Raw genomic sequence first — 14,849 nt, forward strand, 5'->3', positions numbered from 1 at the left:
CCACTCTTCTTTACGGATGTGAGACAATGACGCTAAAAGTCGAGAATATAAATAAAATAGAAGCCTTTGAAATGTGGTGCTACCGGAGAATTCTTAAAATTTCTTGGACCGAACATATCAGCAACGAGGAAGTTCTTGGACAGCTGAACAAAGATCGGGAACTGTTAACCACCATCAAGGCCAGAAAGGTGAGCTACTTCGGACACATAATGCGTGGCAGCAAATATTATATTCCTCGTTTGATTATTCAAGGAAAAGTCGAAGGTAGAAGATGGGTAGGTCGAAAGAAACTGTCATGGCTGAGAAATATACGGAACTGGACCGGTCTGGGGGTGGAAAGGCTGTTTCATGCAGCAGAAGATAGAGAACTCTTCCACGAAATAGTCATGGAGATCGCCAACGCCTGAAGACAGGCACGGCACCGCAAGAAGATAAATTTTGACCCTAAATCAAATGGTGATACTGAAAAATTATTTGGAAAAGCGGAAAGGGGAGTTTTTGCCAGGGTAGTGGGTTGTTTTGTGAATAACTTTTTTAAGGTTATTTTTTTTTGCAACGTGGGTTCATTTTTTGAAAACTACATACTTTTTCCTTCAAAAAAGGTACTCTTGTTGCAGATCGCCCAGAGCGATGGTTTTCGAGAAATTTGAAGGTAAAGGGTTTGCTATGACGGGTTGCTAACTGGTTAATCAACATGAACTTATGGAAGTTATGGCGGTTCCAAAGTACCAAGTAGTTATTAAATAATTAATTGGAAAATCAAAATTTCATGATTTTTAGAACATCTTATTGCTTTAAAAATGAAATAATCTTTTTTGGTTTTAAAAAAATTTGGTTTTCTCAGTGCCGAATCATACTCTATATAATATATAATACTCTATATAATAATACTAACTCCCTTAATATTAATTTACCGCCCTATACCATATTTTTAGGAGTACTAGGACCCCCAGAATTTTTTTACGCCATTTCAATGACACCCTGTATAGTGCTATTATAATTATTGTTGTTTTATTTCAGCTCTGCGAAAAGTTAAGAAGGATTTGACAACTACGTTACAAGACTGTAAATTAGACCCATGTAACGCTGTCAGAAACAACGTCAGTTTGTTGCAAACTAACATCGATTTCAATAAGGTAATTTTAACGTTTTAGGTGCTAGTATATTAGAATAAATTTATGAAAGTTAAATAGATCTTTACGAATAAGTTAAATAATAATTTTCTTTTCTTTTACACGCAGTACGTTGATAGGTACTTTCCCAGGGTGAGTATAGTGCATGCGGGCTGTGAATAAATAAGTGCGTTATAATTTAGGTTCAAGTGATTGCATTTTTAAAAATAATTGAGCTTTTTGTATACAGCGCGGTCCGAACTAGATTCCGGAAACTTCGGCAGCATATTTTGCAGATAAAATTATGTAAAAAAGGTCGTATAAATGTATGTCTTTCCCAAATGATTTACGTAGTAACGTAAATATTTGGGTGAAAAGAGTTTTTTGACATGGGAAATTTGATTTTGATGTCAATATGACATTTTTAACTGGTTTAAAGAGTTATAATTTTTAGTGCGTACCTGTATAAAACTACTGAGTAAAAAAATATACATTTACGACATTTTTTACGTAAAAAAAGTCTCTTAGGAAAAATCGCTACGAGTAATGGTTCTCGAGATATTTGGAATCGAAATTATCAATACCTGTCATCATTGACATAAATTAAACATGCTGACTAAATAAAAAAAAATGTAATTTTTTCACTCAGTAGTTTTATACAGGTACGGATGAAAAGTTATTACTCTTCAAAACAGTTAAATCACATGTAAGTGGCGCCCCCTACAAATAGAAGTCATATTGACATCAAAATCAAATTTCTCATGTCAAAAAACTCCCAAACCCCAACTTTCATCCAAATATTGACGTTACTTCGGAAATTATTAGGAAAAAATCGAAATAAAAATGAAACTTCTACACCCTGTATCTCCGAAACTAAGCAATTTAGGATATACATTTATACGAACTTTTTTCCTTATTTTTATCTGCTGAATATGCTGCCGAGTTTCCGGAATACAGCTCGGAGCACCCTGTATAGAGGCGTTTCATAATTACATGCTGTATTTTTCTCCACTATTTCAAATGGAACACCCTGCATTTTGTATTGTAAACGGTCAGGGTTTTGTTTGATTAAGCCATAGAATAACTAACTGAAAGAAATGAAAACTCCTATGTTAAAGCCTGGAAACACGCGCTCGACGCGATCCAAGCGGGCTACTGGCAGAACTAAAAGTTCGCGCCATATTTTTAAATGCCAGTTCATAAGTTTTACTGCAAGTTCATAAGTTTTTTACTTATATTTGGTAATTTCAATCTAGATTATGAACTTATTTGTAACAAAACATTTTACAAAATAAAAATAATGTATTTTGATACAAATAAATTAATAATCTAGGTTGAAATTATCCCTGAAATTAGAATAAAACACGAAAAATTTGTAACTTGATTATTTTATTATAACATTGTTAATAAAATTACATATAACCCATTCAACACTATACAAGTATATATAAAAGTTATCAGAATTTATATAATCAGTTATAAGTAATTATAAAAAAGGTTATAAATTATAAATAAATTATTCATTATATAAAAGACATATAGTTACCGTGAATATAATTTGGTATAACTTTAATCTCAACTTTAATGACCTATTCAAATAGAAACATCTTACAATTCACATTATATAATACACAAAGCCAAGGGACAAAATTGTTATTAAATCTATTCTCGATGACTCGAAGCATTTTTTTTTCAAATAAAACAGGACATATAGGGCTTATAAATAATACAAGGGTATAGAAAATATATAAATAAGTAAATACAAATATATTTTCAACCTAATGATTAATGATTATACTCGTTTAAATAAATAAATGATCTTTTTAAAATTACTTGTTTGTCTTTGCAAATTTGTATATTTAATATTTATCTAAAAGCGTACACTTACATAAATTACTGCACAACCTTTAAAATTAAGCTTTTAATATGTTATACAAATTCTTGATTCGATATAAATACACTTAAATAAAACTTTAAAATTAATGATCTTCCAAATTTCTGAGACAGCCATTTTGTTGAAAGAATTTGTTTTGATTATGAGAAATTTCATAAAAATTATCACAGGGATTAATTAATCTTATATATTAAACTACTTGGCTTTTAAATTTCACAATCCTATCGTCCAAAATACTCTAAATTCGCAAAAATCCGTAAAATATTCCCATAAAAACAAATCACAATTCACTTCCACTTCACAGAAACTGACAGACATTGCCAAATATGGAATGACGTTTATTTTTCAATTTATTTTACTGATCTAACTGATCCGGGTCACTTAGAAATTAAATTTTTATTAAATTATTTAATTATAATTGTTTCTGGAAAAGCAACTTCATATCAATGTTTATTCATAGGGTAACAAAGCACATCACTGTTAAATTATCAACATTTTATATAAATATTTATATTTTTCAACTACTCCAACTACTCCAATTACTCCACAGAGAATCAAACGAATTGTTATTTAAACTATACTCTGTGGATGACTTGATAAAATCATGATGAAATTAAAGTCCCTAGATGAATATCTAGGGACTTTAGATGAAATTTCTACGCAGCGCCATCTATCCCTCTACTGGCAGAAACTCCGCCGTGTTTCCAAAATTCAAATGGCAGTTTCATCCGCCTGGATTAAGCAATTCCTATAAAATTCTTAAAATCGACATTTACTGAGATTCGACAGTAGGGCTCGAACTCTCTGACGACCAGATCGCAACGACCTGGCCGTCGGCTGGCCGGATGTATTGCGTTTTTAGCTGCGGCCAGATGAACGACCAGTTTCAACAGAGTTGTCAAATCTAACGATTTTTTACGTTTTACCAATTAGAAAATTTTGTTTCAGAAATGTTAAAATATCCGAGTTAACTAAAAAGCGAAGTTGCTATTCACAACAAACAAAAAGCATTGTGTACGCGCGACCGACAAAAAGGGAGATATTCTGTTTCTTATTTCTACTGATATGGCGCTCTTATCGACTTTAGAAGTAAACATATTAGGGCCATCGTAAAAAAAGATCGTCAGACACTGACTCTAAATATAAGCAGGTAGAAAGTTTAGCTTCCAGTTATTTCAATGTTTACAATATAACGAAGAATCTACAACAGTAATTACTTCTATTTTTATGAATGTTTAAGTTACTTTCTTAATTTTTTTTTTCAAAATAATGTACCTAGTAGAAAAATAGTTTAATGAACCCTGTTTGAAAAACGTTGAATTAAATATCATATTTAAAATACAGTTGTCCTCCTTGTACATGACTACAATACAACTAAAAAACTAATTTAATAAAAAAAACAAGTGGTTGTAGAAAAACCTTAAATATTACTATTTTTATTTTTTAAACATCGAAACTCAAAGGTATAATAACAGGTATCATACCAACCATAAATAGAGTAGGTATGTCATATAAAAATGTTTTGAGTTTTTACTAGAATCGACCCTTGATAAAAAAAGGGATTAGATTTAAGTTTACCTTTGATCCAGTCTGTATACTATTTCTTTTGGATTTTCTGCACGTGTGCAAAAACTACACTAAAACACTATATCTTATAATAGAAAATAAAATATTGTGCCTTGAATTTGAGGGATTTCATCTGAAAAATTATTAATTTGGAAGAAAACCGGCAACAAGCGGCAGAAAATTATAATATTTCCGTGCAGTCTTCTGGTCGCCACGACCAACGGACGGCCAGGACGTTTGTGTGCGCTATTTCATTTGATTTAATGGTTTTAGAGGTAGGTGCGGCCTGGCCGGTGCGACCTGGTCGTCAGTGTGTTTGAGCCCTTATCTATTGAAATTATATATTTGTGTTTTAACTGTGTTCTAGTTGCCAGATTTAAGCGATAGCATCACCAGCATTGAAGGATTAGGGATCGAGGATATTCAAACAGCTGCTGAAAATGGAAACGAAAATTTGAACAATGTTAAGAAGCAAATCGCTGATAGTCTAAAGACTGGCATTGGCAGCGCCAAAAGTCAAATCACAAAATCAGGTAAATTACTTGTCTCTCTCTCTCTCTCTCTTTTCTTGTAACGTACATATTATGTAAGACAACGTTAAATTTTTCTTGTATTTTAAAGTTCAATAATTTTTTTTCTTGTGGGCCAATTTTGATAATTTTATTGTGCAATTTGTAGCTCAATTATTTGACTTTTTAGTTCTCTTTATAATAAATATTAAATTTTCTATTTGTCTGGTATAGGAAGGAAAGAAAACACCACAAAAGTTTGAAACGCCCTGTAAAAATTAATTTTTAATTTAAAAAAGCTAATAAGTCAAATAAATTAACTAAAATATTCTTAAGACAAGAAGAACGGCATAGTTTTTAAGGTTAAGTTCTTAGGGTTAATGTTAAGGGTAGGTTTAGGACGAATCGTTTTCTTTTTTTTTGACAAAAAATCGGAAAATTTCAAGAAAAATGTTAAATTTCTTGCGTAAAATTTTAAATCATATTGTACAAAATTATTTTCGCAATCAAATCCAGGTCAGGATATCAAGACCAAGATGAACGACGTGACCGACATGATCAACGAGTTCCAAACTAGTCTCACCAGCACCACCAAAGAGCCCCTCGAAAAAGCCAACGATTATATCGCCAAATACGGCATGTACAGGTACTACGCGGGCTTGACCGTTGCTTGCGTGTTGCTCTTGGTGACCGTGTGCATTGCCCTCGGTCTGATCTGCGGGATCTGTGGTAAGAGACCCGATGGTTTCTCGGATAACTGTTGCAACAAAGGTGCCGGCAGCCAGTTCTTGATTTGGTAAGTCCTTTTATTTAACACTAGCTGGCCAGGCTAACATTTTTTACATCCTGGGGCCCAACGTGGGGCCACTAGATGTAACACTACTCTTTAATAGGGTTGAAGGGGTTCGTTCAAGTCTTAAAGAACAACAGCTTCGAAAAACTTTATAGATATTCTGAAATAAAAATAATATTTTAGAAAGTGTTTTTTTACATCCTGGCGCCCAACGTGGGACACCTAGATGAAACAACTCTTTAAATGGGTTGAAGGGATTTGCTCAAGTTTTAAAGAACAACCGATTCGAAAAACTCTTTGTTTATAGATGTTCTAAAATATATAGTAATCTTCTAAAGATATTTTTAAATCTTGGCGCCCAACGTGGGTCGTCTCAATGTAACAAATCTTTTTAAAACGGTTGAAGGGGTTTTCTCAAGTCTTAAAGAATAACGGCTTCGAAAAACTCTTTATTTATAGATATTCTTAAACCAATAATATTCCTTTAAAGAGTTTTTTACATTTTGGCGCCCAACGTGGGGTGCCTGGATTTAACAACTCTTTAAAAGAGTTGAAGGGGTTTCCTCAAGTCTTTGAGAACAACATATTTGAAAAACTCTTTGTTTATAGTTATTCTAAAATAAACAATAATGTTTTAAAGAGTTTTATGACATTCTGGCGCCCAACGTGTGGTACATTTCTAATTAATTCTAAAATTAAATAAATAAATAATAAATAACGCTTTATTGTGCAAAAAGCCAAAATATGTAGCTTCATCGACAAAGCATTTACAAAACAAACAAAAGCACAAAAATATAAAAATAATAAAAAATATACCATACAAATTATACAATTCAAATAAAAAATAAGTCATTAAAATTACAAATAGAACATATGTACATGGACAATTGCAGAACACAAAAAAAGTTATTAATATATTTTTTTTGTTAAGAGTTTTTTTTTAAATTCTGGCGCCCAACGTGAGGCACCTTTCTAATTACTTCTAAAATTATTAGTTTATATTTTATTGCTACAGGATAAAATTGTTCTAGAACATTATAAATGGCTACTTCTACTGTTACATTTCTAAACCTAATTTATATAAAAATTAATTTTCTCTATAATTTTTTTTTCGCGAATTTTTTGATTTTTGTTTATTATTTCCATTGGGTTTATCATTTTTTTTTCTATTTTAGCGCCGTCGTAATAATGTTTATATTCGGATTCGTCATATCTGTCATGACTTTAGTCAGCGTCGTGGTAGGCATCGTGTCGGACAAGGCCGTTTGTTCCACCTTTAAAAATCCATCCGGTTCCAACATCATGCAGGTGCTGGACGATTTGGTCGAGTTTGACAGTTTCAAAGTCAGTTTCAGCAGCATGCTGAAGAACTGTCATAGTAACCAAAGCGTCTACACCACGTTCAACCTGAAGGATAAGTTCAACATTGCTGAAGTCAGGAGCCAGTTCAACATCAGCGAGCAGTTGAGCGAATTCAATTTGAACAAGTCCATGTTCGATAATTTTAAAATTTTGGACGAGGGTAACATGCGAATAATGGACAATTTGAAAAATTTTCAGACTCCAAACTTAGATAAATTTACGGATGAGGTAAGAGCCCTAGATGAGGAATTTTTGCGATTATAAAATTTAAACAAATAAGAAAAATCTGATGTGAAAGGTTGTCAGTAACTGTGTATTTTTTTCGATTTAGCTTAGCGCAAAATTCACCAACTACAACTTGAATCAACTCTCCGACAAAATCCAAGAAGTTATCGATACCATGAAAAAAACACAGGATCCCGGTTACGAAGACACGATAAGAAATCTGCAACTCAGCCAATTACACCTGAGCACGTACAACGAGAAAATTCTGGATCCGATGAGAAACCTGGCCACTCAAGTCATGGTACGTATCGTCGGTATCGTTTTGACGTTTGATTTGACACATTCTTGGCTTAGACTTTTTAAACTTCGCGGATAAGTAAATTCGCTTCATTTTTGTTGAAGACACATCAGCGACATTCGACTATCCGATTATCTTTGTCTTTGACACTGACTGACCAATCTATCTGTTTTTCTTTTATGTATATGTCGTTTTAATGTTTAAAGTGATATAAATATGTATATATTTCGCTGAATAAAAGTCGGTTTAAAAAACGATTTTAAATAACATATATCTTATTTTTTGAAAATATGGGACATACTTCAGAGGTTTTCATACTTCTAAGTGTCTTTTATTTCAGTTGTATGGTAGTATTAGACATTTCTTCAGTCTTTTTGTTTGAATATTTTTTAGATAATACTTAGAAGAACAGTTTCTCCTATTACATTGTTCTTGATTTTATATTCTATTTTAATTTTTTTTAGACTAACGCTACTGAACTGGACAGTATGCTAAAAATGGGATCTGACAGTTTCAACGATGCCGTAAATGACTTGTTGGACAAGATCGTAAAGGCACAGGACTATCTACTTAACCATGGTGCAGATTCATTAATTAATGTAAGTAGAGTTTTGTATTCTTGTTGGATTTATACTGCGCGGTCTGGATTTTAACGTGTAAGACAGCGATGTCGACAGCTTAATGGAAAATCAAATATATTAAAAAGAGATAAAAATTGGGTCGATACGTTTCTTCTATACGGTATTTTCGTATTTTGCATTAAAATTTCAAACCGCACAAGTGCAACAGAGACGGATAAAGTGTCTTTTTCCTACCATCGTATAGGGGAAGTGATCATAGAAGTGATACGACGAGAGAGCCTCTGCGAGAGGGGGTGCCGGGCGGGTCTTTAAGACGCTTGTGTGGTGGCTACCGTCTACTAATAGAATAAAATCGAAAAAATAGAAACAGGACGGACAGTGTTGCCATTATATTAAATCGAAATTATGTTGGCTTATCCCAAATCCCAAATCTCCTAATCCCATTATCTTGCATGCTTAATGAAATATTAAATAAAGTTCGAAACAATTTTAAGAATGTTTTCTCTAGGCACATAACTTCTTTCTAAAACGAAAAGTAACATGCAAAACTTTGAAATCATTTCTAATATAGCAAGGGCATTTCTATGAAATGGCAATACTGTACGATCTTCCTAGCAGTCGCCCCGACACCGTCGCATCGGTCGGCAGCGGCGGTGACAAAGCAATTTAGGCCGAAAAAAATTTATAAGGAGTAGCCCAACAGGGTTGCCGGGTTTGTTACATTATAATTCCATACGAGAACAAAATCATCGGTAGAGAAAAAAATCAAAAGTACAGAAACAAAATAAAATATAATATTTACGTCCAAAATTAGCATTCCTATGTGTCGTAATAATAGATCACTCAAATAAAATACAAATATAATAAATATAACAAGAATTAGAAATAGCTAGGTACCTATATTATTTGATATTAAAAAAATATTGAATTAAATAATATTAATATATTAATAAAAATATATAAATCTATAACAAGTAGGGATAGCAGTTACAAATTAGTGTAGCAGTCACTTTATCTTTGTACAAATTTTGATCAGTGATATCTAAAATTAATTTCATTTCAATGGGAAAGCTGTAGCAACTCTCAACTCTTTTTTCATATTAATATATTTTTTTGACAGGAAAATCGCTAAAATATTTGTCCGAATTTAGGTTGTTTCTTAACTTAAATTTTGTTTCTCTTGATTACATTTTTTTGGGGAAAATATGGGTTCAACTTTAGTAAATGAATGAAACAAAATCTTTTCAAAAGATATCAACTTCTTCGGGCATGTCGCCAATACCGCGCCTAATAAGGATTTTTAGGAATATCTCTGTAACTCTGCAAGTAGACAGAACGATGACCTGTATGTGTGCTATTACTAAATAAAATTTAATGAAACAATAATAAAGTTAGATTATAGAGATTCCAACGCGGCAGTCGCTTAATTTTTAGTCAAATAAGTCAGCTTTTTAAAAGTGCTTCTATTGTAAAAACTAAAGACGCAGTTGAACATATCGTTAGATTTTTCTTTAAATCGGTAGATCGGTAGCTTACAGACGAAACCGGTAGACCTGGCGACTTTGTGATGAACTGACGGGAGACGGGATAGATAGTTGCGGAGGCGAAGGGAAATAAAATAATGGCGATAAATAAAGGGCAGGGGGATGGGTATCGTGAGTGGATGGGCGGTGGCGGAATTTCCAAAATTTGTTATCGTATTGGAGTTTGTCTAAGTAGACAGTCGTAGTGGAAGTGGAAACGGGGAAGTTGTTGTCCATCTCTGTTTAAGCATAGACTTTTTATAGGCGTTTCATTCCAATGCATGTAATTCCTATGCCTAGAGATCAATTGCCGGGCCTGTATAAGTTAAATTATTAAAAAAAATGTGTTTTTTTTAAATTTATTTTTAAATTATAGATTTTTTTGTCTCTTTAGATTACGGACAATTTCAAAGGTACTATCATTACACTAGTGGACGGGTACATGGATAGGGTCGAATACCAAATAACTAACGAAGTTGGTACTTGTGGTCCATTAAGCGCTGTGATCAATTCAACTCTAACATCGACTTGCGACAAAATCCTGCTACCATGGGTAAGTATTAGTTTTTTGAATATACATATTGTTTCCGTATAAGTGTCCGATATTTTATAGGGCGGTTTTTGAAGTATTTTTAAGAAAAATACTTGAAAAATCGCCCACAAAAATACCTTAATGTCATATACTATACCGAGTGGCTTTTGAAATATATCCGCTTTTAAACTAAATTTAAAAAATTTTACTTTCCTAACACTTTTAAAATAAGTGCAAATATTTTCAGGGCTTGTAGATCTCGATAAAAGAAACATATTTTCTCTTTACCGTTTTTCATAAAAGTCTAAAATAACCTTTGAATAAGAAGACTAAGGAAGGAGCATAATGCTATCCATGTATTCATGCATGGTGGGCGGAAAAAGCACTCTAGGGTGGGGATCCTTGACAGTTCTGTTTGACGATTCATTTGACACATTTGAATTTGATTTGAAATTTTGTGAATGTGTCAGTCTTTGCGGAGCTTATTTTATGTTATTTATTATTTATTCTACAACGGATAGTTGTATAAAGGTAGTAAATCTAGATGGAAATTGTGGCAGAACTTAAATTAACAATGACACTATCGCGATTTATCGAAAAAGACTCTAAAATAGTTGGTTGCCTAGCGTGCGGTAGATCTCGGCAAAAATTGAGTGAAATAATGGAACAACTTTTCGCTAGTAAGTGACTATATAATATACATACGTGTAGTAAACCGATCATTTATGAAATTCACTTAAATTAACTAAATTATATATTTTTCTTGCATTTTAGCTTTTATTTATTACTTGTCAAAGATTAGATGTCAAAGAATTTAGATACGTTAATTTGACTTACCTGCTTCAGTAGCGTATCGGATGTTTGTGTTAATAAATACTTATTATAACTTATCTATTTTTATTAGAATTATATATTTTTATAACACTTTTAATAACTACCAACATTTATTCACAACGTAAAATAAAACAACAAATTATTGAGTCTACCCCACGTCTACCCTACATCATAGGTTTATATTTTTTAAATAAAATTAGAACGACACTGATAAACCGGAATTTACGTCGGCCATATTTGAGGCCCATCGCGGTGTACCTAAAATTTTTGATATGCTCCTTCCTTAGTCTTCTTATTCAAAGAAAATAACCGACTTATTTAAGTTTGCAAATTTAAAATTGATTTTTTTTGAAAAAATTTTGAGAGCCTCCGGATTTTTTCTGTATTTGCATCCCTTTTAGTGCCGTAACCATAGAGTTAAACCGTAACTATAACTATGGTAATCTCAGAGATTAAGAAATTATACCGTGGAAAAATTTGCGGTGAACAAGCAGTTCTAAAAAGTTTTCGAAAAATATACAGGGAAATTTAAAAGAAAATGCACGTGTTCCTGGGATCGAAATATACCGCCCCTGAAAATATTTGCACTTATTTAAGACTCACCCTGTATAATAATTTTTTCGTATACTCGCTATTTAAACCCGTGTATTTGTATACAAGGTGATGTTCTCTATGGACATCTCGGAAAGTGCTGGAGATAGAGAGTCGGTTAAATGGGGAAAGAATTGCAGTTTTGCGAGGTCATAAATATGCGCCTTTCAGATTTTTGAAAAAGTTCATGGCTTACTAGATATTTCGAAAAAAACAAATTTTGGCTATTTTAAAAATTGTCCCTAACTCCATTATAATCTATTTTAGACAAAAAGTGTTCAGATAAAAGTTGTAGATAATCACATTCCTAATGAGATTGTGTTCTCCGATTTTTTCTAAAGCCTGTCATTTTTGACATATGACACAAACATATGTTTTTTTTAAATGGAAACCATAGTTGGCCATGAATGACTTCATAAAAAGCGCCATTTTTTAAGCTTTTCAGCGATATAAGCTATAATATGTTTCTTTTACAAAATTACTGAGTTATAGCCAATTCTTATCTTTCTTGACTAATTTCACTTAGTTAGTCATGGAAACAAGTTGAATCATCGTTGCTCTCAGAAATGTGAAATTGTCACATCCAATCTTTGTAAATTAAAATAAACAAAAATTGTAAATAATTTTTTTTAAATGAAGAAAAGCGTGTAGGATTATTTGTTCAACTTTTCTTGACCATACAAGATACGTTGACCAGTGATAGTTACTTACGTTTTTTAGAGAACGGTTTCCAATGGTATTCTAATTTTGTTATGATTTATAACTTATAAAAAGACAAAATATTTTATTAAACGGCTCTTTACAATTTACATTACACAAACTAAAAGTTAAAAAAATTATCAATACATACATGGGCGCCGGACAGGGGGGGCAAGAGGGGGCGTTTGCCCCCCCCCCCTGGATCACTGAAACAATAAAAATAAAAGCTATCTTCTTACATCCATCTGTAAAAAAATAATCATTATTATGAAATTGTTAGGTGTTATCTATAAAATAATAAAAAATGTGGTTATTATTGGGAAAACTGGAAATCGTCCGATTTTCACCAAAATTGGTATACGCACTATTTTGAGGTCGTAGATTACGAATCTACTTTTTTCTTGGCGGTCTCTTACCGTTTTTCAGAAAAACGGAAAATTATTTCAACATTGAATTTTTCTTTATTTCGGCCCTATAAAGTAATAATTTCACTATATTTTCATTATATTATAGTTTATCTAAAAGCCACACTTGATTGGGGATAGAAAAGTGTCCAACATTTTACTGAAAAACACTTTTCTTAACAAAATAGCAAAGAAAATTGAGACCAGATGGAAGTTTGACATTTGATATATCCTTCTTTCTCTCTCCTATGTAATAAGAGAGACAAATATATTCTAGACCTAATCTAGAAATTTGAAAATTTACAACGTTGCCATATCTTCTATTTTTTCGGGTGATTAGGGATTTTAAATAAATTACCTATTATGAGATCGACAATAATTAAATATACACCTATATCCACAAAATTACGCGGAAGGGTTTTGATTGCGTTGGTTTTAACTTCTTTGTGGAGGGGGTTAATCTTTTTTTAGTTAATCTAATAATATAACAACAAAAGATTAACACCCACTGCATGGAAGTTGTAACCAATGCAATCAAAACTCTTTCGTGCAACTTCGTGGCTATAAATAGTCAGATCTCGTTGGTAAAATAGCAGTTATGGGAAGGTGCCGTTCTTCTGGCGACCGCCTTTCGTAATTCCAGAATGAGTGAAAAAAACACGCTAAATTTAGGTTTAGCATTGGCAAAGTTGCTTTAAATGCCAGAAACACATAAGCTTACTTCGGGTTTCTCTTATTACCGATTCTGAACCGTCCTAGAACTGTGATGCGTATGCGCAGAAGGAAATATGAAGACATTATTTCATTTATGCATGCGCTGCAGAGTTCTTGAACGGTTCAGAATCGGTAATAACAAGAACCCGAACAAAGCTATAACCTAACATTTTCAGATTGTTTACTAATTTATTTTAGCAAATTTTCCTCTATTATGCATAGAATTGGTTATAGTTATTAACGTAATAAGGCCGATAAACAACAAATAACGGCCGGGCTGAAGTTTGTGATCCGAGGCGATAGCCGAGGATCATAAGCAGCCAAGGCCGTTATTTGTTATCGGCCGTGTTGCGTTCTAGATTTTTCGTCATACTGCAGATTTTTTAGAGCAATAAACACTACTATTTAATAACAAATTTTATTGAACAATAACACAAGTAAGGATAAAAAAATACATAATGTCTTATACTAAAATTCATTTTTCATGATAATGAACATGGAAATTAAAAAGGCACTTGTTGTTCTTAGAAATCTGTAATCCTTCCCAGGGATTTACAGATTTTATAGAAGAAGATGATGCTACTGAAGAATGGCAAATATTTGTATCCACTAAAGACACATTATTTTTGGAGCTATCATGAAAAAGTTGATTTGTTATTTTCATTCTTTTGGAAACTGATTTTTCTATGTAAGTTGCTGCCACTGTTGAAGACTCCCATCCTCCTAGCTCCTTTAGCGATAGTAAATCACCACCATTTTCGGCGAGCATGTTTGCTGATGATCTACGAAATGAATGCCCTGTATAACGTTCTGGATTCTCCAAGTTCAAAAATTTTGCAATTTTCTGCGGTACGCTCCCGATGGTATGTATACCGACGATTTGCTTAACACACTTGCCTTTCTTGTAACCAATGAAAAATTTTGGATTGTCAAAGTTACGAGGACGCAGGTTGATGTATTTTTTGTATAAACCATAGGCATCAAACGGAAGGCCCGTTTTTGGAATAAGAAATTTCCTATCTTTCTTATTTTTAGTATTTCTTAATGAGACAAGAATATTTTTCTCCGGAATCTTCGAAATCATCAACTGTGAGTGACCAAAGCTCGCTGCGCCTACAAGCTCCAAGAATACCAAGCACCAATACAATTTTTCGAGTAACCAGGTGTAATCATCGGCATCCAGTAGAAAATTATTTATGTCATTCCTCCGAC

General features: G+C 32.7%; 1 protein-coding gene across 8 annotated transcripts in view; it reads left to right on the forward strand.

The window, feature by feature from the left end:
• LOC115884337 (prominin-like protein) overlaps positions 1-14,849 on the forward strand; it is an 82,499-nt gene that overhangs the window by 44,217 nt on the left and 23,433 nt on the right. For 7 of the 8 annotated variants that reach the window (XM_030902882.1, XM_030902885.1, XM_030902886.1 and 4 more), the window contains exons 8-15: positions 1,021-1,136; positions 1,242-1,265; positions 4,940-5,105; positions 5,598-5,877; positions 7,050-7,464; positions 7,568-7,762; positions 8,224-8,358; positions 10,258-10,416. In XM_030902882.1, the coding sequence (XP_030758742.1) occupies positions 1,021-1,136; positions 1,242-1,265; positions 4,940-5,105; positions 5,598-5,877; positions 7,050-7,464; positions 7,568-7,762; positions 8,224-8,358; positions 10,258-10,416 (1,490 nt within the window). The remainder of the gene's footprint in view (positions 1-1,020; positions 1,137-1,241; positions 1,266-4,939; positions 5,106-5,597; positions 5,878-7,049; positions 7,465-7,567; positions 7,763-8,223; positions 8,359-10,257; positions 10,417-14,849) is intronic. The other variant, XM_030902884.1, reaches the window with a different exon arrangement.

This window comes from Sitophilus oryzae, unplaced genomic scaffold (assembly GCF_002938485.1).
Source record: "Sitophilus oryzae breed Bouriz unplaced genomic scaffold, Soryzae_2.0 scaffold_227_pilon_pilon, whole genome shotgun sequence".
NCBI classification, from domain to species: domain Eukaryota; kingdom Metazoa; phylum Arthropoda; class Insecta; order Coleoptera; family Curculionidae; genus Sitophilus; species Sitophilus oryzae.